At 40.4% G+C, this 22887-nt stretch overlaps 4 protein-coding genes across 6 annotated transcripts in view; all 4 read left to right on the top strand.

Moving 5' to 3' along the window:
* map3k22 (mitogen-activated protein kinase kinase kinase 22) overlaps positions 1-3651 on the top strand; it is a 39913-nt gene extending 36262 nt beyond the window's left edge. For both annotated transcript variants that reach the window (XM_031732477.2, XM_031732475.2), the window contains exons 17-18: positions 656-833; positions 1484-3651. In XM_031732477.2, coding sequence (XP_031588337.1) covers positions 656-833; positions 1484-1712 — 407 coding nt within the window. In that variant the 3' untranslated portion in view covers positions 1713-3651. The remainder of the gene's footprint in view (positions 1-655; positions 834-1483) is intronic.
* Positions 3652-5888: 2237 nt separating this feature from the next.
* cry-dash (cryptochrome DASH) lies at positions 5889-11226 on the top strand. Its single transcript, XM_031732478.2, has 14 exons — positions 5889-6169; positions 7137-7309; positions 7725-7818; positions 7903-8033; positions 8127-8275; positions 8386-8474; positions 8578-8651; positions 8765-8854; positions 8946-9025; positions 9118-9177; positions 9281-9438; positions 9551-9670; positions 9860-10036; positions 10719-11226. The coding sequence occupies exons 1-14, from the start codon at positions 6107-6109 to the stop codon at positions 10824-10826; spliced, it is 1566 nt and encodes a 521-aa protein (XP_031588338.1). The 5' UTR covers positions 5889-6106; the 3' UTR covers positions 10827-11226.
* Positions 11227-11353: 127 nt separating this feature from the next.
* Positions 11354-15087, top strand: myd88 (MYD88 innate immune signal transduction adaptor). Its single transcript, XM_031732479.2, has 5 exons — positions 11354-11984; positions 12378-12509; positions 13364-13541; positions 14158-14249; positions 14357-15087. The coding sequence occupies exons 1-5, from the start codon at positions 11675-11677 to the stop codon at positions 14509-14511; spliced, it is 867 nt and encodes a 288-aa protein (XP_031588339.1). The 5' UTR covers positions 11354-11674; the 3' UTR covers positions 14512-15087.
* A 389-nt stretch (positions 15088-15476) lies between these two features.
* Positions 15477-22887, top strand: part of oxsr1b (oxidative stress responsive kinase 1b) — a 41790-nt gene continuing 34379 nt past the window's right edge. Inside the window, exon 1 of one of the 2 annotated variants that reach the window (XM_031732480.2) lies at positions 15477-15966. In XM_031732480.2, coding sequence (XP_031588340.1) covers positions 15897-15966 — 70 coding nt within the window. In that variant the 5' untranslated portion in view covers positions 15477-15896. The remainder of the gene's footprint in view (positions 15967-22887) is intronic. The other variant, XM_039617258.1, reaches the window with a different exon arrangement.

Below are 22887 nucleotides of genomic sequence, written 5' to 3' on the forward strand. Positions count from 1 at the left end.
TCTCTGAATTTATTTGCAAAGGCTGGAATTATCAGAGAACCTGTCGTCCTACGTACAGGAAACGTGCAGGCAGTGGAAGAAGCAGCTCGGGGCAGTAAAAAGTAAAGGTTATAGTTTGAGCCTCCAAGTTTCTTCTTTTGCAGCCTGCCAGTTCTTTGGTGGGGGTGGAGGGTGAGTGGCGAGTGGTGCACATTAGTCACTGATCAAACAAGCGGCGTGGCTGAAGGAAATGGGATAGACAGAGCTACACTCGGAAAATTACTAAGATAGGAGGAGAAAGGGTGTTGAGGTTCCATGTGTCTCTTGTGGAGCAGACAGTTTATTTAGTATTTAATTTTCTGAACCCAACGAGGCTTTTTCCTCAGTGTGAGAAAAGTGAAAGAAAGATAAACTTCCCTGTTTGGCGTAGCTGACTAAGCGCAGGATTTGTATAAAGACTGCTGAAAGATATGCTTTTAAAAAATAAGTCTGCCAGTATTCAGTTACCCAAACAGTCAAGACCTTTCGCCTTCTTCCGTCAGCTTGAATTGCTGGCATCAGTCACTTTTTACCCAAAACAATAATTGCAACTCCAAATTGTCAGCGTCCCTTTGCGTCTGACAGCTCTCGGGAGAGTCCTGAATACTTTCAAGCTCGTTTTGTTTCGATCCACCAGGTGCTAACATCCTGAGAGACTCCTCGGGAAACGTGAAGCTGGGAGACTTTGGAGCCAGCAAACGTATCCAGACCATCTGCATGTCTGGTACAGGCATCAAGTCTGTCACTGGCACCCCCTACTGGATGAGCCCTGAAGTCATCAACGGGGAGGGATATGGGAGGAAAGCTGATGTGTGGTAAGGAAATTATTAGAAAGAACTGTATTGATTGAAGGGGCGAACAATATCAGATTGCTACTCTCGCTGTAAAAGCAAAAACAATAAAATGACCTTGAGCAATAAATGATATTGTTATCAGTTGCTGCGATATGCACTCTGTTTACTAATACTGTTGATATTTAACACACTGAGGCGTTGAAATTAGAAATACAGTCGAGTAATAAATGGAATAAATGAACAAACAGACACCTTTCAGTTACATGCTACTTCAGAAACTCACATAAATATGAACTTTAAATAAGGGCCGTATGTGCCGATAGATTAGAGCACTTTATACAATTTTTTAAGAGAGCGCGCTTACTTACAGAGTTGATAAGAAGCCAGATATACTAATGTATCACTGCATTGCCAAACAGTATTAACTTGTGTGTCTTCCATGTAGATTTGTGTGAGATTCAGCAGTTTTTGGGCCCTTTGTTCTAGGGCGCGATTGGCTGCTCCAAGCTTTAGAGAAAGAATACAATACTGGAATAAGTTTGTTTGGATTTGGGCGAGTGTCAAAGGGTTAACTCTGGTATTTGACACAACAGTTGGAGGTGCAAGGTAGACAATAGACACAAGCCGAACTCCATTCAAATCATTTTTCCTGCTGTGCTGTTTTCCTTCAGGAGTGTCGCCTGCACCGTTGTTGAGATGTTGACCCAGAAACCCCCGTGGGCCGAGTACGAAGCCATGGCAGCCATTTTTAAGATCGCCACCCAGCCTACAAAGCCCACGCTTCCCGAGGGCGTGTCTGAGGCTTGCAGGGACTTCCTGCGGCAGGTGTTTGTGGAGGAGAAGTGGAGGCCCACTGCAGACTTTCTGCTCAGCCACCCGTTCGTTCAGGGCAGCTTCTGAGCTCCTGTGGACCCCCTTCCCCTTCCCTGCCTGTGAGGCCTCCGTGGCCCCGGTGCATCCCCTCCTCTCCGGCCCGTCCCATCCCCAGGGCCCCCTCCCCTCGTCACCAAGCTCCAGGGCTCAGTACCACTCCCAACTTCCTGTTATCCACCACTAGTGTCTGCCTTGTCGAGACTCCTGCATCCTACTTGCTCCACCTGGACTATTCCCTGAGAGGGAAGGGTGACTGCTGTCAAGACCTCCAGAGTCCTCTGAGGTTTTGCATGGTGTTCCCTCAGGAGGGCACTAACAAGAAGGCAGTCTCACAAGCTCCAGACTGCTGTCCTTTTAACAAGCGCAGGAAGAGTGACCAAGGTTAGAGCAAAGTGTCGCGTCTCAACCTTTAGGTCTCACTTTACACCCACTTACTGCTGCAGGACAGCGTCTCGGGATCGAGGAGACGTAATTGTGATTACATTGATCACACGTGACCGTACTGTAAGTTTCTCATCAGCCTAAAGAAAGCTGTGGGTAGAATTAAGATGGTAAAATATTTTTCTATGATGCATATAAAGTCATCCTAGCAGATGAGATGTCTATTGTCATTCTAGAAAAACAAAATGTAAATGTATTTTTTGCCAACGCCTTACAATAAGAATTTGTAAGTAAGAATGTCTTTTCTAATGTCTGCGAGGGTCACCAGTACCCTGCCTTCATAAGCACTCACAAAAACAACCCCATTTTAGGAAGGATTGTCAATGTTGCACTTTTTGATATCATGCATTGAAACATTTCCGACGTGCAGGATAATCAGACGAGGAGATATTTTTCTATTTGATGCATTTTTTTTTTATATATTATTGCGAATTGTGTTCCAGTGTAAAAGAAGAAAAAGAAGAACCAAACTATTTTTGTGCATTCGTGTGCAATGTCTCTTAAGCAATACCAACACTACTGTTGTCATTCCATCCTCCCATGCAGCGAGCCTTGTTCCATTCAGAAGTGGCCAAAGAAACGTTGCAGAGACTGAAACCTTTCGATAACTTTTAGAAAATGTGCAGTATTAGTCATGTCTGACTTTTTTGCCACCTCAGAGCCCCATATAGCCTTTCCTGTGTTATGGCAGCTTTGTGCACAGTACACTGCACAGACCAAATCGGATGCATTAACGTCACGTTTTGTTTTTTTTAAAGATTGTGAAATTAGACCGAAGGAAGCGTCTTGTTTATATTTTTGCTGTAACTTCACCCCATGCCTTTATTTAGCTTTCCACGCCATCTCGAATGGGTCTTTTAATGACTTTGACGGCACACCGAGGTCTCTGTGACGTCATGTGAGGCGGAGTCTATTATTACAAGTTGCCAAAAAAAACAAAACATTGAGTTGGAAGGATGGAGCAGAATGATGTGTTCTTTAAAGTGGAGATGAAATGAAACTTTAACTGTGGGGTGGGGGATCGATGTCGGAGGTGTCGTGACTTGCTGTAACACACAGGCACTTAAAAGAATGATGATCCAATCTTTTTAACCCTTCTTAGTGCCTTACCTGAGTCTGCTTGCAAACACAAATGTTCACTGCCAAAGCAGAGAGCTTCCTTGTAAGGCGAGCAGCTGTTTAGTAGAAAGCACACGCAGGATTTGCTGAAAATCTTTTATATGGAAAAACCAACAAAAGATTATACTGTACATACATATTGTTCTGCACTTTTGTATGAAATTTCTTTTTACATTATAAACAAAATCTATTTGAAATAGCTACGTTATACAGTAGATTGTACTGTGATTTAGACAGGAGAATGAATGGTTGCCTCTTTTAAGAGAAGGTAGGCAGGATGAACAGACTGGGAGGCTTTCGAATGGGACGGAGTTTGTTTGGTCTGAATGACAAAGCCTTGAAACATGAAATGTATCAAGTCATTGAACTTTTGTACATTTAACTTAATAAATTGAAGGTCTTAAGACGGTTTCAGAATGGTTTTTTTATAATTTTGCAAATTGAATTAAAAGTCTGACTTTTTTGCCACATTTTTTTCCATTAATGTATGTATTTATAGTTGTGATCTCGCGATTGACAGATGGATGGTTGAATGCTGAAATTGATATCTTCTTTTGGACTCTACCAACAACTTTCTTATTGGGTATATGATTATGCAGCTGTAGCTCCATGGTGGGAATCTCCTGTTTCACCACATCCCAAAAGTGCTCTATTGGATTGCGATGTGGTGATTGTGGAGGCCATTTGGGTACAGTGAACTCATTGTCATGTTTAAGAAACCAGGATGAGATGATCTGAGGTTTGTGACATGGTGTGTTATCCTGTTGGAAGCAGCCATCAGAAGATGAGTACACTGTGGTCATAAAGGCATGGACGTGGTCAGCAGTAATACTCTGTGGTATCTAAACAATGCTCAAAAAGGCCAAAAGTGTACCAAAAAATCCCCCACACCATTACACCACAACTGCCCTTAACTGCTGGGCAGGTTCGATCCATGCTTTCATGCTGTTTACACCAAATTGTGACCCTGTCATCAAAATATCAACAGAAATTGAGGCACATAAGACCAAGCAACATTTTTCTAATCTTCTACTGTGTGAACTGCAGGTTCAATTTGCTGTTCTTTTTTGTCAAGAGTAGCACTCAGCATGGTCTTCCATAACTGTAAACAGTAGAGATGGTTGTGTGGAAAAATCCCAGTAGATTAGCAGTTTCTGAAATACTCAGACCAGCCTGTCGGGCACCAACAACCACGCCACAGCCTTTCTTCCCCATTCTGATGCTCAGTTTGAACTCCTGCAGGTCTTCTTGACCATCCTTAAATGAATAACAGCCACATAGCTGACTAGATGTTTCCATTCCAAGCAGCTGGACAGGAATAAAGTGGCCATGAGTGTGCATTTTATTTCACCCACTTAATTCTTTTCTATTTAGATCACGGGTTCTCAAATTTTTCCAAACCACTTACAAAGAAGAAGAAAATTCTCCATGGATCCCTTCATAATCGTAACTTTAAGGGTATTACGCTTATTACTATTTGTGTTGTTTACATATGTATTCTTACTGGGCACATGTGATGTGATCTATCAAAGTCAGAAGTTTCTTTTGGCACCAAGATAAAGTGGATGGGAGTAAAGGACACAGCGTGATTGTTTCTGTAATAAATGATTTCCAGCTATTGATATGTACTTTTATATATTACAGAACAGCTTTATAAATTATTTTGTGGACCCCTTGGCTATGGGTGTAGACACCTGGGGGTTTTGCGCTTTCATTTGCGAGAGGCTCAGTTAAATGACTGAACCTTTTCTAAATGTGCCCTACGTTTATATTATTTTGTTGTTTTTATATGTCAGTCTAACTGAATAATAGTTTATGGTTATAACAGACACATCCCTATTACACGGTAACTCTGAAAGGAAAAATAGAGGCGTAATTTAAAATTTTATATATATATATATATATATATATATATATATATATATATATATATATATATATACACACATATATATATATATATATATATATATATATATATATATATATATATATATATATATATATATATATATATATATATATATATATATATGTATATGATATATATATATATATATATATATATATATATATATATGTATATATATATATATGTATATGATATATATATATATATATATATATATTAATTTATTGATATATATTACTTTTTGTATATATAAATACTTATATATATAAATTTATAACTCGACCGTGCCCATATTTTCAATAAAGACGGTATAAGAAAAAGCTTTTCAACACTGGATGGCCATGCTTCTTATAACGTTTTATTGTTCTAACAAGATCTTTTCATGTTTGTAAATAAATGTTTGTACAATAAACTTTTGACGTTTGAACAATATAATATACGTTATTACAATATGCTTTTATCACGTTCAAATCTGACCATATAAATATTATATTGTACGAACGGACCATATTTTCAATAACGATATTATGTTGTTCAAATAAGAAAAGGCAATAAACTTTTCACGTTATAACGTGATATACTTCTATTTTTCTTTTGCCTGGGTGGCTTAGTTATTAGTTATCCAAAGAAAATACGAAATATGATTATTTATTTTTATTATTTTTTTTTAAAGTCAGTATAAAGCCTAATTTGAAAATTACACAATATAAATAGTTAGATAATTTTGACTAAAAACGATTAACACCAACACTGTCGGAGCAGCTGTTAGAAAACCACCTTACAAAACCTGCTGTTTTGTAACGTCGTGTCTGAAAACGTGACTGCCAGAGAGGAGCCGCCGAAGAGACAACTGCGGCTAACCCGGGAGGTACAACTCTCTGGCACCGAGGTCTCTCTTCCTCAGTGCTTAAAACAAGACTATTGCTGCTGTAGTGGAAACAAAGCAAACATGTCTTCCTCCCGTACAGTAATATGTTTGCTAAGAAACGACTTGCGTCTCCACGACAACGAGGTAAGAACATGAGTTTGTAGAAAAAAGTGCGACGTTGTTAAACTTAAATGTTTTTAAAAAAAGATGATTACTTCGCATGTTAAGGCTTTGTTTATTTGACGACATTAAAGAAATTGTTTAAATATATTAACGTCGACATTAAAACTACAGTAACTCCAATATTGCCTGCAGGCACGTTACAGCGATATTACTACCGGTACAAGACCTCCAGAATAAAAGCATGTTCCCCAAAGCTAATGATTACACACTTTTAATTTTTAAACTGGACTGCTTTTTAACCCCTATCCTGTTTTAAGTATCTAACACGTATCGAAGGTTATTTTCGCAGCTGCAAAAATTGCATAAATAAATCAAAATTTCGAGTTAGTATCTTGACTTGATAGCTTAAAATTTCGAGTTACGTATCTCGAAACTTCGACTTACTCGAAAATAAATTCCAAATTTGGACTTATCTCTGCCCAATTTTTCTGTGGAGAACAAGCTTGGACAAACAAGCTTCATCTCGTTACAAACTTGTGGACATCTATATTATATATATATATATATATATATATATAATATATATATATATATATATAACCAGAACCAAGAAAACAAAACAAAAGACCAATGAGCATACTTGCTAACTTTCAGGGAATTTTAAATATTAAATTCAATTTTCGTTTTTTTTTTAAATTTTTTTTTTAAATTTTTTTTTTTTCACAAAGTAGCCATATCTAGGGTGGTACTGAGTGGTTAAATCTACAGTAACTTGAGAAAGCACAGCAAATAGAAAAACACTGCAAAAGCACACAAAATGTATTTATTTAACACAATTCAGTGGGTCACACACTGTAGGCTACTTAGAGGACAGAAACAAGCCCACCTCTACCATCCATATCAATAGTAAAAGGTGTTTCTATCATAAAATCAAATGTGCTGTTTCATGTAATTGCTGCAGTATGTTTATTGTATGCTCGATATGCAGCTTTTCCACTGGGCCCAAAGAAACGCTGAACACATAGTCCCGCTGTACTGCTTCGACCCCAGACACTATGTGGGCACTTACAACTACAGCTTACCAAAGACTGGGCCTTTCCGTCTGCGCTTCTTACTGGAGAGTATCAGAGACCTCAGAAACACACTGATCAACAAAGGCAGGTAATAAAACTATCACTCATGAGATTGTTCTTTTTTCTTTACCTAACCCCACTGTCCAGTTTCGCCTTTGCTACACCGTCGCTAACTCACAGTCTCTATGAAAGGTTTATAAGAGATAAGTTTACTTTTGTATTATGTTATTGTAAACTCAGTGAAGACACTGGCCTTGGCTTTCTAGGATTGAATTGATATGAGTAACAGGATCAGGACGCACCTGGACTTACAGCGGTTTATGTTTATATTAGCATTGCTTCTGCACACACTGTTCCCATCACTTTTTCCTGTCAACTAGCACTCTACCCAGGATGCAGCTTGCCTGGCATGGAATGAGGCTTATATATGTGTGTCTCTGTGTTTATTTTGTGTGTGTGTGTGTGTGTGTGTGTGTGTGTGTGTGTGTGTGTGTGTTTGACAGCAATCTCGTTGTGAGACGGGGTAAGCCAGAGGAGGTAGTTGCAGACCTAATCAGGCAACTGGGCTCTGTCAGTAGTGTGGCTTTCCACGAAGAGGTGCTCTCTCATATTACAGATAACAGCAAAAATGCTGTCTGGTGATTGGAGCGTGGTTTTCACCTTCATGTGTTTTTTCTACAGGTTACCTCAGAAGAGCTGAATGTGGAGAAAAGGGTAAAAGATGTGTGTGCACAGATGAAGGTCAAAGTTCATACCTGCTGGGGCTCTACACTGTACCACAGAGATGATCTTCCATTCCCCCACATGTCCAGGTGTGAAAGCAGATATAGAGAGGAAGCTACCCTTTTTGTGAAAGATACACTGCAGGTTAAGAAGTGCCTTGTAATATTTCCCTCTGTTTTAAGGCTTCCCGATGTGTACACTCAGTTCAGAAAGGCAGTGGAGAGTGAGGGCAGGGTGAGGCCGGTCTTCTCAACCCCAGAGAAGCTAAATCCCCTTCCCCCAGGCCTCGAGGAAGGAGCCATTCCTACAGCAGAAGACCTGCAACAGACAGGTGAACAATCCACCAAGACAAATGTCCGCACATTTATTCTATGTATTTATGATTCAGGATGTTTATTATCTCTAAAGAAGCCTAATGCTGAAACGCTTTTCCCCTTCCAGAGCCTGTGACTGATCCTCGCTCAGCCTTCCTCTGCAGCGGTGGGGAGAGTCAGGCCCTGGTCAGACTTAAACACTATTTCTGGGACACTGTGAGTGCAACGTGTGTTTTACATGAGCTGCTGTTTAGAAAGCTGTGGAGAAAAAAAATCCCAGATGATCTATTAAAGATCCTCCATGATGTCTGTTTTGAAGGATGCAGTTGCAACCTACAAAGAGACTCGTAACGGTTTAATCGGTGTGGATTATTCCACCAAGTTTTCACCTTGGTGAGTACAAATGTATCACTGCCGCTCTGCTCCACTTTGCTACACGGAGTTTAATATTTCATTGAAGTAATTCCTGTAATTCTGTCTAATGGTGCGGCTTTGGTATTCTGCAGGCTGGCAATGGGTTGCATTTCACCCAGATATATTTATCATCAGATCAAGCAGTACGAGAAGGAGCGGACAGCTAATCAGAGCACATATTGGTGAGCACACAGGCTGGTGATATATATGAAAATCTATATTTGTCATATTTTATTTCTTCCCTATCTGATGAGCTTCCCTGCTGTCCTACAGGGTCATTTTTGAGCTTTTGTGGAGGGACTACTTCAGGTTTGTGAGTGTGAAGTACGGAAATAGGATTTTTCAGGTCAAAGGTACAGGAAGCTGATGTTTTTATGTTACTTGTATTATTATTGTTGTTGTCTGCAGTAAAGGTATATTTCATGTTACTGTGACTTCAACTCAGGACTTCAAGATAAATCTGTGCCATGGAAAAAGGACATGAAGCTATTTGATGCATGGAAAGGTTTGTGCTCTTCACTCTTCCTGCATGAAATATTCTTTGAACTGAAACAGTACGTATAGTATATGAATATAAAGGTGGATTTATGTGCAACTGGAACTTACAGAGGGACGCACCGGAGTGCCTTTCGTTGACGCCAACATGAGGGAGTTGGCAGCGACTGGCTTTATGTCCAACAGGGGACGTCAAAATGTTGCTAGCTTCCTCACAAAGGATCTGGGCCTTGACTGGAGGATGGGAGCTGAGTGGTTTGAGTCCCTTCTGGTAAGCAGTAGTTGTTTATTATCTTTATACATTATTTCAAAGCTTAGTTGTTTAAGAATATAATGTTCGGATGTTAATACAAAACTCATCTTTTTAAATGTTCCCTCCAAAGATCGACCACGATGTCTGCAGCAATTATGGCAACTGGCTATACAGCGCTGGGATTGGAAATGACCCCAGAGAGAACAGGAAGTTCAACATGATCAAACAAGGCCTCGACTATGACAATAATGTTCGTTTGACGAAATAAAAACCGTTTCATTTCCTTTTGACATTTGTCTAAAACTTCACCTTTTGCGCTTCAAGACAAAACTGCTGAGTCACCTGTTGTGCAGGCTTTGCTGCTTTATTATTGAGATTAAAAATAGGACAAAATGTGAGGAAATCAGTTTTGACTCATCGGTTTGCGTTTGTCTTTCAGGGAGATTACGTCCGGCGTTGGGTTCCAGAGTTGCAGAATATCAGAGGAGGTGATGTGCACACACCCTGGGCACTCAGCACCGCTGTGCTGGCCCACGCTCATGTGACCCTCGGCGACACCTATCCCGCTCCCATCGTCACGGCACCTGAATGGAGCAGACACATTAACAAGAAAGCGGTGGGTGTCTGGGGGAAGGGAAGTAGCTAGTGTGATTGTGTAGTGCTGCTATATTAGTGATTAACCCATAACTGCTGCAAATAAAAGCGCTTGGATATAAATAGACTTACTCCACTATTGTTTGTACATTCTAGTTTAAGTATTTCAACTAAATTTTATTTAGTACTTCTAATCTGCTACAGCTCTAAGGCCTATATTGGGCCTTTACCCCACTAGATGTATCTACTATATTACTAGATGTTACTCTTCAGCTTTATCTAAACTTAAATTAAACTTTTCCATAAATAATAACATACCCTTATATCTCAGTAAATAGAAACTCGTCTGCTGCTCCAGTCTATTTGGGGCCCCTTGTCACATTGTTACCAGTTCCGCAACAAGAGAAACACTTCCCCTTAAAGTGCTTCATTTATTAAAATCAGAAGAGGTCGACACTTCCATTGTATTTTTTTAGAAAATAAAAAAATGTTAATAGAATTTGTGACATAACATTGTTTTTGTGTTTTTTCTGCCCATTGAAATATCTTGCCATCCCAGAGATGTATTTGAAAACAAATTTCTACATTTCCTTCCTTATTTTATTTTTAATTGTGTGTAAATAATGACATTTTTACATCACTGTTACCTCACTATTTTCGTTCATACAGTTTTTTAAAAAAAAGTTTATCCTTTCTTTCTTTAGGGTGGCACAGGACCTTCACCAAGAGGAAAGAAAGGCCCATCTCACACCCCCAAACAGCATCGGGACAGAGGCATCGACTTCTACTTCTCCAGAAGCAAGAACCTGTGAATACGTGGAGGCTTCACTGATTTAATCTTGAACCGTTTCCATGAAAATCTGTCTGGCACATTGATGTATTGATTCAGGGAAGCTGAAGAATGAGGATTTGAGAAAGCACACGTTACGGTGCTTTAACTTCACTGATCAGGCCATCGGTTCTGTAGAAAATTGCAACATCGAGGGCCTTCTATGGATCCTTCGCTGCGTTTCCGGCTATGCAGCGACTGTGAAAAACCACAGTGTGGTTTTGTTATGATTCAGAATCACCTGTAATGACCTGAGATCATGTTTTGAACAGATTACTGTTACTTTGTTCTTGCAGGTTTTCTGTGCAGTTTATACTTTGTTTTTGCTTTATGTGTGATGGTTACAAAACGGCTATATTAAAATTGCTATCTGGTGCACTAAATCTTGACCTCCATTTATCAGAGCAAGGAAGTCAGTCCGCTCTTTCTGAGCAGCTATGAATACAGATGAGAGTAAACGGGAACAGAAAACGTGCATGTCTATTTATTTTTTGTGCAGCTCGCTCCGGTGAGAACTTTCAGTCATCCTTGATAAGCTCGCTTCCCTTGTGGTCGCAGGAGTAATAGTAATAACAATAATGTCGGTGGTTTAAAAATAAAAAAAGAATCGCACTTTGGGTTGTTAGCTCCACTTGGTAAATAGCACATCTCCACCCCCCCCGTCTGTGACGCACTCCGGCGCAAAGACTTCACTTCCTCAGTCAGGTATGTTGTGCTGTAGACTTCCGAGGCAACACAGCATTTCAAATCACGTCTATCGTTATAATGTTTAGTCTTTCTTACTTATAACTTACAAAAAACTCCGTTAACTTAACCGGAAACTTTTGGAACATGGCTTGCGCCGACTCGCAAGTTGACTTGGAGAAGATTCCTCTCGTTGCGCTAAACATGAGCGTGAGGAAAAAGCTGGGACTTTATCTGAACCCCAAGCACACGGTAGCAGCGGACTGGATGGCGCTCGCAGAGGCCATGGGCTTCAACTACCTGGAAATAAAGAACTACGAAGTGTCCAAAAACCCAACCTGCACGGTTCTGGAGGACTGGCAGGCTCGGACCACAGACACGTCAGTGGGGAAGTTGTTGTCAATGCTCTCGGAGCTGGACAGAGAAGACATCGTGGAGGATCTGCGACCACTGATAGGTGCGTTACTGCCATTCCACTTAAATCCACTTGTCTTTAATAAATAAATGCCTCTCGTCGATTAGGATTGATTTTTGCAGTGATTAGGACCAGTCATAACTTGTGCTTATTCATAACGCATGCTTGCTTTTGTACCCCATCTTGTCCCTGTCGCCTGCTTCAGGAAATTATTAACAATGAATTCCAGTGTTGCTTAAATAGACCTTACACTCGTGACTAAGAGAGTGTCTTTCGCAATATTTGCCCAAATGCGTAAGTGTAAGTGTAATAACTGAGTTTAAACACAGTTACATGTCGAGGCTGATGCGTTTGTACCCACATTCCCAAAGCATCTCCCTGAACTCACTGGATGTTTGCGCTCATGTGTGCCGTTTTGCGCCGTTTGGTTCCCAGATGAGGATGTCCGGAAGTACTGTGCGAATCTTAAAAAGAAAGCTGAACCCCCCCTCCAGGTTCCTGAGGTCGACAGCTGTGTCCCTCGCACCCCTGAGAGGTCTGGGATCACTGTGGATGATGACCCTGAAGGTGAGCATTTGTATGAACTTACAATTTATATATATGCATACATATATGCACACATTATGTCGAAATATCTTTTAAAGAAACTCCCATTAGCATGAATAATATCGCTTCAAAGACACAGCGTAAATGACTCAGCACATGTCCTCTAATCACTGCTTATCTTGAGCATGGGTGCAGTATTACTGCCAGTGTCACTGAAAAGCTCTCTTTTAAAGGATTACCTTAATCTATATGTATATATAAGCTTCATTCAGCATAGATGTAGGTAGTGGAGTAATAAGTAGTTCCAGTATAAATCTGATGCTATATTCTGCTACATTTGGCTGATATGGTTAAGTTCTGCAGCCCTATATGCATTAGTTTTAACTGATTGCAGCTTAACCAGCTACATCAGCGATCACTGTATTTGCATAATGATTTCCTTCACTTTGTAAATGTAGGCTTCCTTCTAAATTCACAATGCTTATTAATATCAACTTATTATGTGTTTTTTTTTCCTTATTAAACAGCACAGACTCATGGGAATCTGTTATATGTTCGAAACTTCGAGACTTTGTAACTGTTTGTTTGTTCGAGTGTTTTCTGTGGTGAACTGTCACACGGGGAAAAAACCCCTCCTACTTGTCACTTGTCTCTTCATCTGACCATTTATCTGAAGCAGTAATCGTGCACTGCTACACGGCCTCGCTGCTCCTTTTCCTCCGCAGCCTTGTGGTTTTCTTATTATTCTTATGTACTTTGCTCTACGAGTTTTATGTTGTGTCAGTGATGTGAGATGTTTCTGATTAATGGCCCTCTGTGTGTGTGTTTGTGTGAAACTTTAACCATTGAGTTGAATCAAGATGTTTTGAATCCAGGGGTTCCCGAGATGTTTGATGCCTTCATCTGCTACTGCCAGAGCGACTTTGCGTTCGTCCACGAAATGATCCGTGAGCTGGAGCAGACGGACTACAAGCTGAAACTGTGTGTGTTCGACAGAGATGTCCTCCCGGGCTCCTGCGTGTGGACCATCACTAGTGAACTCATCGAGAAGAGGTGGGACACTGACACATATACTAACCTGGTTTTTGTTTGGTCTTTTCAGTTTTTTTTGTTTTGTTCTAATTTTAACTTGAAAAATTGATTAAGCGAATAATGTTATGGGGCCAGGTGTGAGTCTGAAACTCCAAGTAGGTCATTATGGTACAAAAAAAGCAGTTTACATGATACTGATTTACTGTTTTTTTTTTTTTGTTTTGTTTTGTTTTTTGCAATTCAATTTTGCATTTGTTATTCAGATGCAACACGAATTCCAAGCGCTTTGAGTGCTCAGAAGAGTAGAAAAGCGCTATATAAGAACCAGTCCATTTACCATTTACCAACAGGCGCAGCCATCAAGCATGCACTAGCGCAGGATGTGGTTCAGACCTGTCTGCCATTTGGTTTATAATCTGTGTATTCGTGGGTGTGTGTGTGTGGATGAAATGTGGAAAGTTCAGAGATGGTTTAGAAAGCCAGACATAACTAACGTCAGTTTCATCTGAAATTCAGATATCGAAAGTCACTTGAAAGAAGAAATCCAATTCTCAGCCAGTCATGTTTCCTGAAATCTCTCTGTTTTCTTGCTCGCACAGTTTTTGCAACTGACTATAATATGTGACCTTGCACGCAGGTGTAAACGGATGGTGGTGGTGATTTCTGATGAATATCTCGACAGCGATGCCTGTGACTTTCAGACCAAGTTTGCTCTCAGCCTTTGTCCTGGTAATGCTCACACACATATATAAATATTTTATATTAAACAACCCTGTGCTCGTTTTTCTGGCTTATGCATGCAGCTTAACCATTTATATTCTTTTTTTCTATTTCAGGAGCTCGAAGTAAACGCCTGATTCCAGTGATCTACAAGCCGATGACAAAGCCCTTCCCCAGCATTTTACGCTTCCTCACCATTTGTGACTACACCCGGCCTTGCACGCAGGCGTGGTTCTGGACTCGACTTGCCAAAGCTCTGTCGCTGCCATAACTGTGGAGCAGGCGGTTAATCATATTTCAAAGTGCCTTTTTGTTATTCCATTAAAAGATTATGTTGGACAGTGGCCAAATGCAGCACTGGAGGAATCTCATGATTACACTGTATGTATATATTTTACTGCTTCAACTTGCACTTCCTTTGGAGACGACACAGATTCCTGCACACTGTCATTATGAAAGTGAGACCGCACAGTAGTATCCAACGCCAGCAAAGTTCTCAGTGTACAATCATTATCATATTATGAGATTTCCATTTCTGACAGGGGTTTTGTGTGGACCTATTTTGTATTTTATGTGTGTTGCATTGAGGAGAAGGGTACATTCTTTTGTCACTTCCTCTTATGAGCAAACTTGTTCATGAAATTGAAGCTTAAAGAGGAAGAACTGTTGTGGCTCTGATACTTTCACAAGTTCAGTTCTACTGACAGCTGACACCTGCCTTTCTGTGCAGCAATTCTGTTACTGTGGGATCTCTACTTTTGAGTTTGTGTTTTTAAAATGCTCTTTTTAGACCAATTAAAATAATGTTTTTTAAAATAAATGAATAAAGTTAACGTGGTGTATTATTCAAAGTCTTTCTTTCTTTTTTTTTAATAAAAAATTAATAATATGGAACTATAAAATTAAATATGCCTTTAGTTTCCCTGCATTTGTTGTGACTGTGCAAATCCTGTATGGCATAAAATAAACCACCAGAGGTCTCTAATGCGGTAAGGAATGCTGTGGTTGCCTACGCTTTACAGTAAATGCGCGAACATCCAATCAGAAAGCAGCATACGTGGTTCTGTCCAATCAGAGGCAGGCTCTTCCAGGAGCAACACGCCTCCTTTCACAGACCGCTCTGTGAGAATGTTAATCCCTGATTTTGCCCTGTCAGGTGTTTGAGCTGCCTAGCTTGTTGGTTTGATGTTTTCACACTGTACGCCACTCAAACTATATTATATGATGAATCGGTAGAAGCATAGTGTGCTAATTTTAGTGGAAAAGAAGTGGTTTCTATTGAGATAATAAGTTGAACTTAAACCTGTAAGGGCAAACTCTGGGGCGATGTCGCGTGGGGTCCGCCATTAAAAGTGTGGCGGAAGCACTCGGCTTGATTCGGCAGTTTTCCGAACCGCAGCGCTTAACGTCGATGTGTGCCACACTCAATATGTCCGCCAGGAAGGGCCACATTTTCTCAGTAGGAATGCGGTAGGCGGGGCTGCTAGGCTAGTGTCAAACTTTGGGAATGACAGGAGTGCTGCAGGATTTGCAAAGAAGGGGAAGTGTCGCTCTTGTTAGTCCTGTTTGGATTACTTTGACTAATTTTTACGCCCGCTTTTTGGATTCACCACCTTTCTACACACAGAGAGTCCTGCCCCAGCGGATCCCTCAGCCATGTCGGAGGACCTGAGCTCCCAACCCTGGTCCATCAACAAAGATGATTACGAGCTACACGAGGTGATTGGTATGTGATCCTTAGCCTGTTAGCTACATGTAAACCGTCAGTTTGAATTTCCCCGTGAGCTCTCTCTAAACGCAGGGGTTAGAACGATGAACGCAAGCTTGTACCATTCAGATGTTAACCGAACAGAAAGAAGGCATCCTCCTTCTCCTGAGCTGCGTTGAGTTCTTCGCCTTTGGTAAATTGGCCAATTCTAGCCGGGCGGTGTTGTGACCTGGGCAGTCAGAGGAATACCTCCCCCGAGAGCGATGACCCCGTCCGCTGGGGCTATGCCGAAGACGTAAACGAACGTTAATAACGTTATGGTCTACGTGCTGGAAAATAACTGCTTTCATTGAGCAGCTCTTCATGCATGTGAACAGCTAGCTTGATACTTCCATAAATGCACTCTAGCTAGAGGGCGTCGTATCTGTGGATAGCAGTAGTATTAATTGTTTCACATTTAACCTGCAGAATTTATTTATTTCTTATTTAATAGAAGTGACAAAGTTATTTTTTGGAGGGGGTGGGGCAACAAAAAAGCAACCCATGTAAAGGCACTGTAGCTAGGCTAAAACTTAAACCCATTGTGTTATTATTCACTCCTATCTCATTTTTTAATACACTAAACACATGAGCTAAAAGTCCCCTTCCTCAAAAAATACATAAAATAATAATAATGATGACAGGGCAGAATTTGCAGGCTGTAGTCCTCAAAGTTGGGTCAATTCACTGCAAGAGCTTTTACTGAGGAACATTCAGTATTAGAGGGCTTCACAATACTAATCTCATGGCTAACATAATCAATAATCTTTTAATATTTGCTCTCGTTCCTCTGATACTATTCTGAAGTTTTAAAAAAAATTCATTCCTGGAGGCTTGTTTCACCTTTTTTCTTGCAGCATTAAGAGGATGACTTAATGAGGAGCGTTCACTTGTGTAGTTATGAAAAGTCCAGCCCCACAAATAGATGACCTGTCCTACCTTTGGGCTGGCTTTGTTTAAAAAGACTCAAAGGGAGAAGGTGAGGAGAAGAGTGTGAAGAATATAAGCAAAGTATTGTTCTCTCAGACTGGTTCGTTTGTGCCTCTGGTTCACTTTTGCCCAGGCAGTGCATGCTTCCTCTACAGGGAATCTGTATGTTTACAGAGGGTCAATTTTACAAGGCCTAAAGCACCCTTTTGTGTATTTTTAAAAGAGCTGAAATTAACTTTGACCCAGTTGTGTGCCCCCCCCCTTCGGTTTCTTGGAAAATTCGTACCGGGTCACCACGCAAGATAACGCTCTGAAATTTGGCATGCCCACAGAGATAAAGCCCTTCTTGTACAGCAATCAGCTTTGCTGTGTTTTCCTATGAAGTGTTTTTAACACAAAATTGCTCACAAAAGTTTGAAACTAGTAAGACTGTTTCATTGTTGAACCGATTATTAACTTGGCCTCAGAAAGTGGTTGTACAATGAGCCTTAGTTTTGTCCCTTCAGATTATTTTCAGGTTGTGTCCCTTAAATCTGAACATGCTGGTTTACTTTGCATGTCATCGAGTTTAAGGAGATAACCATCCGTGTGAGGCTGCATCCTCGCGCTCACACTTTAAACAAGAATATTCCTGTTCCTCCTCAGCTTCAAAATTACAGTCCCCTCTCTCTCTTTCTCTTTTAAAAGTTGAAGTAAAGATCTAAGATGCTGCAATTTCCTCTCTTGAGACCAACCGTGAGAAGAGCTATTGGTTTCTTTTAAAAAAGCTAAATTTCCCTTTCTTTTCTCTAAGCTTGTATGTTCTTGTTTAGTCCACGATTACGCTCTTAAAGAGTTCTTATGTTCTTGGCACAAGTGGGAATCACATTGAAGTAAAGTCACATATTCAGTCTTGCCCTCGAGTTACATATATGTTTTCATGTCATTGTGAAATAACTTGCTGAGTGTTTTCTTTATCATTTGTTTCATAAAATGTCAGGCAGGAAATACAGAAAAATCCTCTTGGCAACAGCTTAAATCTTCAGGTTGCTTGTTTTGAGACAAAAGGAAGCGGCTTGCTATTGCAATTACAATGTTGAAAATGGAAAATCACAGGCCTTTTTCTTTAAGAACCTCATCTCAGTTTCTTTTTATTTTAATAAAATAGACGCTGACTTCTTCGCTGCTGATGGACTTTGAATAGACAGACCAATTGGCTTGGCTTTTCTTTAGTTTGCAGCGCTTACCACTTCAACAGGTATTCATTAGTGGAGCTAAATTACTACTGCAGATAAGAGCAGGAGCAAGCCAGGCTCCGCTCTGAACCCGCCTCTAGTCCTCATCCTAGTAGAAAGTGTTGCGTACTGGATAAATGGTCTCATTTCATGGAGATGCTGCACAGCTCTCTTGCTCGGCTGGGAGGCTCCTGCGTAGAGGATGGCTCTGTATACACAGCGTGCCCATCGGAGCTATTGTTTTCTGTAACTTCCCTGGGGAAAGAGGACTTGCTATTACATGGTTCACACCCACTCTCCCCTCTCTATTAAGCATTGGATCATACTGGACAGAGTCCATAGGAAAATAATACAGCTCTCTCTCCGATCCTGGATCATAATTTGGATCATTCATGTTGGCAAATCTAGACTGGAAACTTTCTGCTTCCAGTGTTTGTATCCACCAGCAACCATGTTTCCTCCCTAATGCTTGCTCTGTCCCTTAGATGGCTTTAAAAAAAACCTTCAGTAGATCCCACAACAGCATCCAACCTCAGGCTAAGATTTCTGTAATTTAATGCCAATTTAAGGTTTAAGCTTTAGTTTTTAAAGTAGTTCAAGCTGGAAGATGAACATGGAAGAGGAATATGCACTAAAAGGCTGTAAGTGCTGGACCGGTGCAGTTTCTAGTCATGTGTGACATTTCTCTTTGTACCTTTGAGTAACTTGTGGAATGTCAGCCAGGTATGCAGAAGAAATGTAATAAAAGACAACTGACGTCAGGCACTGAAATGGCCTGGTGAGAGCAGGAAAGACATGGTGAGAGAGCCGCTGTCATATTGCAGGCCACAGCTCAAGAGGGGAGACATTGACTCAGGCCTTATTTCGTGACATCATAAAGTATTCTTGCATACAAGCTGGTTTACTTTGTATGTCATCGAGTTTTAGGATGTATTGTATACAAGTGCTATTTTCCACTTGTATACAGACAACGCATAGGTACAGGTGAGAATAAGAAACCACAAAAACATCATCCATCTGGAAAACCTCTTAAATTGACTTTTTCCACTTTCATGGACAGAATAACATAATTTTATGTTTAAAAATTGCTTTTAATACTTGGATGAAAATCATTTGCAGTCAATCACTGCCCAAAGGCTAAAACCTATGGACGTCATCCAGTGCTGCGTTTCCTCAGTTGCTGCTTGTTTTTTGGTCTTTCCACATTCAGTTTTATATTTAACAATTGAGCAGAGCAGCTCTGTTGGGTTGAAATCGGGCGACTGACTTGCTCGTACGCGTTTCTTTACCCTGAGAAACTCTTGGGTCGCTTTTGCACCGTGAAGTGCTTTCTGATCGGGTTTGCAGCATTTGAGCTGAGAATGTAGCCCTGTATGCTTCGCAATTCATCCTGCTGCTTCTGTCAGCAGTCACATCATCAATAAACACTCCCGACCCGTTCCACTGCCAGCCATACGTGCCTGAGCCATAACATTGCCTCCATTATGTTTGACAGATGATGTGGTATACTTCAGATCATGAGCTGTTTCTCTACTTCTTGATACTTTCCCCTTCCAGTTATATTGTTCACCTTGGTTTCATCTGTCCAAAGATTAGATATGACTTTTTTAAGGACTGTGCAGACTCTTTAAGATGTTTCCTGGCAAAGTCTAATCTGCCCTTGACTGTAACCTGTGCTTTGTACCTTGTTGTTTAACATTCTGTATTTACATTCCATCACTTGAATTTAGACCTTGACAATGTTACTCCTACTTCCTTGGGCAAGTTCTTGACTTTCTTGGAAGTCATGAAGTTATTTTTCTTAACCATGGAAATAATTCTGTCATCAAGCACTTTAGTTGTCTTCTGTGGTCTTTCAAGCCTTGGCCAAAGGTTTTGCTGTCTGATAAGTTTATTATGGTTTTTCAGTCTAATGACTGGCCTCCTTCACTTGCATTGACATCTCTTTGGGCTTCATATTTAAAATTGGAGTGAAAGGCTATTGGATTAAAAACTCAACACTTTGCATCCACTTCAGATATTAAGGAAATGGGCCTCAGTTAATCATGAAACTAGCTCTGCCTCTGAAAATGGTGGACTGTATATAAAAACGGGTGTAATTCCTAAACAGTTATAACAAAACATTTGTAAAAACCCCTTGAATTAAAGCTGAAGGTCTGCTCTTCAATTGGCCATTGTTTGTTTAGTGGCAAAACTACCAAAATTCTGAACCCAACTGTATGTTGGCTCTCATTAAGCTCTCATTACAGTATTTAGGCTCAAGTGGTAAATGCTGTTGCCAAAAAAATCTATGAACTTTGATGTGTCATTCACAAATAACCAGGTTACAGTATAATGGTGCCATGTCAAATTCAACTTGTTTTGAGGAAACATGCTTACTGAAAACACTTTCTTCTTCTTCTTCTTTTTTTTTTCCTCCAAAGATCAGGATTGTTTTGTCAATGCTTCTCTTACACAAGTTGTTTTCATGCTGTATGCAACTGTGCTTGCTGTCTGGAGGCAAACGGGTTGTTGCACATACAGTGTTTTAAAACTAAATGTGATGAATGATCATAAACTTCCCTCTGATGGTAATTAAGATTCAGACAGCTTCAGACAGTAAATGGACCCTTTGGTATATGCAAAATCTTTAGGGATGCTTCCTCTTGACTCAGCGCTTGGGTAATTATAGATCTTAATTACTGGAAACCAGGAAGAAGAATCCCCACTCTAACTGCGTTCATACAGTCATTTCTTTAGATGTTTTGGCTACGCTTCAGACAAAAAGATAAAAACAACACCTGAAGATCTTTATTTCTATTAATATTTTTCTTTAAGCGGTTTGCAGGAACAGCTATGTTAAAATATTAATGACACCATGAAGAGTGCAACGTAAAAACAAAGTCACATATGAAAATGCACAGAAATAAACAAGGTAGCGTAACGCCATGTCAACATGTCACATTTTCAGCTGCCGGCTGGATCATCTTCATTTGATTTCGCCTAATGAAGTAACTTAATATATGAATTTAATTTTGCCATCTACTTCCCCAACAAGCAAAATGCTGCTGCTGTTGTTGTTGTTGTTATGCTGCTGGAAATAGAAAAACAAATCTGAGCCAGAACTTTTGAAGTATTTGTTTTCATTTATGTGGGTTGACAGTAAATAAAGTTGACTCATTTATTTATTAATTAATGCACAAAAAAGGGGGGGAAACAGAAGAAGAAGAAAAACTACTGCTTTATATGCAGCCTTTGTATCTGTGCCAGACTGCTTAGTAGATTAGATGCTTCAAAGCCCTGGCACTACTGCAGTGCTTGCCTTTTGTGAGCATGGCTCCTTTGTGTGCTCTCTCTCATTCGGGGAGAAAGGTTGGTGATGATGTGTTGTCTGTAAGAATGACGGTGATGTGACTGAGGCTTATTTTGTAAGATCAGGATTTTTTTGTGACTTGGCTGTATTCAGTGAGTCATAATAAGGTCAGTCTTCTTCTCAAATCGTTATTGGCTTGCTGGCTTTTACGTAATGAGATATTCTGCATTTCCCTCTGTGTGCATCATAGTATATTTACTTAATTTATGGCTTTTTTTAGAAACTAAAAGATGTGGTGGTTAAAAATTCTTTAAATGAACACGAAGCAGACACACGCCTGCTCTGTGAAACTTTGTACTAAGGTGGGGGAGTTGCAAATAGCAGCTGATAAATTGGACTACATGTCCTGGTGGCTCTTGGTACCCTTTGACCGCGCCTGCTGTTTACCCAACAGCCTTCCCCTTTTCCATGCTCTCCACACACATGCTCTCCAGCCTGTCCAGCCACCCCTGACGACTCACTGTTTGTTTGTGTGGAGGAATTTACACTCCACTGTGTACAGGGAAACTGTCTCTCTGTGGTTCTGCCAGGGGCTGAACTCCCATCACTGGCCAGCCTCCAGAGGTTTGTTTGGTATTGGTGCAGGGAGTGGAGGGGTCGGGAGGGGCTGGAGGATACATTTACAGCACTGTTCAGCCACCCCTCCAGCATTTAGCAACGGTGGAGTGATCCATGATTACTTGGATGGTGCAGAGTTGTGCAAGGACAACCGCACATTATGAAGAGGTTACAGTCAATAGATTGCACCAACCCTGTAGGAAGTAGGATTTCATATTTTGTGTATTCAAGATCAGTGAGCACTGCTGTAGAGGGATGGAGGGGTGGCAGCGAAAGAGGTGGGGGGAGGACAACCACTTTTACTCAGCAATATTTCCTCTGTGCCACTGTTGTTTAAAATACAGAGAAATACAAACTTTCTAATGTTTGCCGGTAACAGATTAACATTTGATGGGAAAATTTCATTGGAGTTGCAATAATTTGATAAGTAGTCATCAGCTGGAATTGCTTTTTGTTTTTGTTTTTTTTGGTCCTTTTCAGTCACCACATCCTTTGCTCCACCTTGCGTTGTTGGTTTGGAGGCAGATACATTAATTACAACAGAAACTTGTACGGGATAAATTGGCATACACAGATTTTGCCATTTTATCCTGTACAGAGCTTGAAAATACGCAGATATCTTGAACAAAAACAGCTGGATTATGTTAACTTCATGTCTGTCATGTCATTAGGGAGAGCATTAGTTTTTAATTAGAAAAGAGTTGGGTTTTTTTCTGTAATATGCCCCATTTTTAAACCTCTATAAACCACAGTCTCAATGAAAACTCCAAACAATGAGGACTTTGTTAATATTTGGGCATAGCTTAATATGAGGGCACTAGAGGTTAGAAAAAGCATACTGGGGGA

Source organism: Oreochromis aureus, linkage group 9 (genome assembly GCF_013358895.1).
Source record: "Oreochromis aureus strain Israel breed Guangdong linkage group 9, ZZ_aureus, whole genome shotgun sequence".
Classification (NCBI taxonomy): Eukaryota; Metazoa; Chordata; class Actinopteri; order Cichliformes; family Cichlidae; genus Oreochromis; species Oreochromis aureus.

Coding starts and splice junctions, on each gene's coding strand:
- cry-dash (XM_031732478.2), top strand. CDS start 6,107: ATGTCTTCCTCCCGTACAGTAATATGTTTGCTAAGAAACGACTTGCGT. Junction 8,855..8,945: donor GCTAATCAGAGCACATATTG/GTGAGCACACAG, acceptor GCTGTCCTACAG/GGTCATTTTTGAGCTTTTGT. Junction 9,439..9,550: donor AGTGGTTTGAGTCCCTTCTG/GTAAGCAGTAGT, acceptor TTCCCTCCAAAG/ATCGACCACGATGTCTGCAG.
- myd88 (XM_031732479.2), top strand. CDS start 11,675: ATGGCTTGCGCCGACTCGCAAGTTGACTTGGAGAAGATTCCTCTCGTT. Junction 11,985..12,377: donor GGATCTGCGACCACTGATAG/GTGCGTTACTGC, acceptor TTTGGTTCCCAG/ATGAGGATGTCCGGAAGTAC. Junction 14,250..14,356: donor TGCTCTCAGCCTTTGTCCTG/GTAATGCTCACA, acceptor TTTCTATTTCAG/GAGCTCGAAGTAAACGCCTG.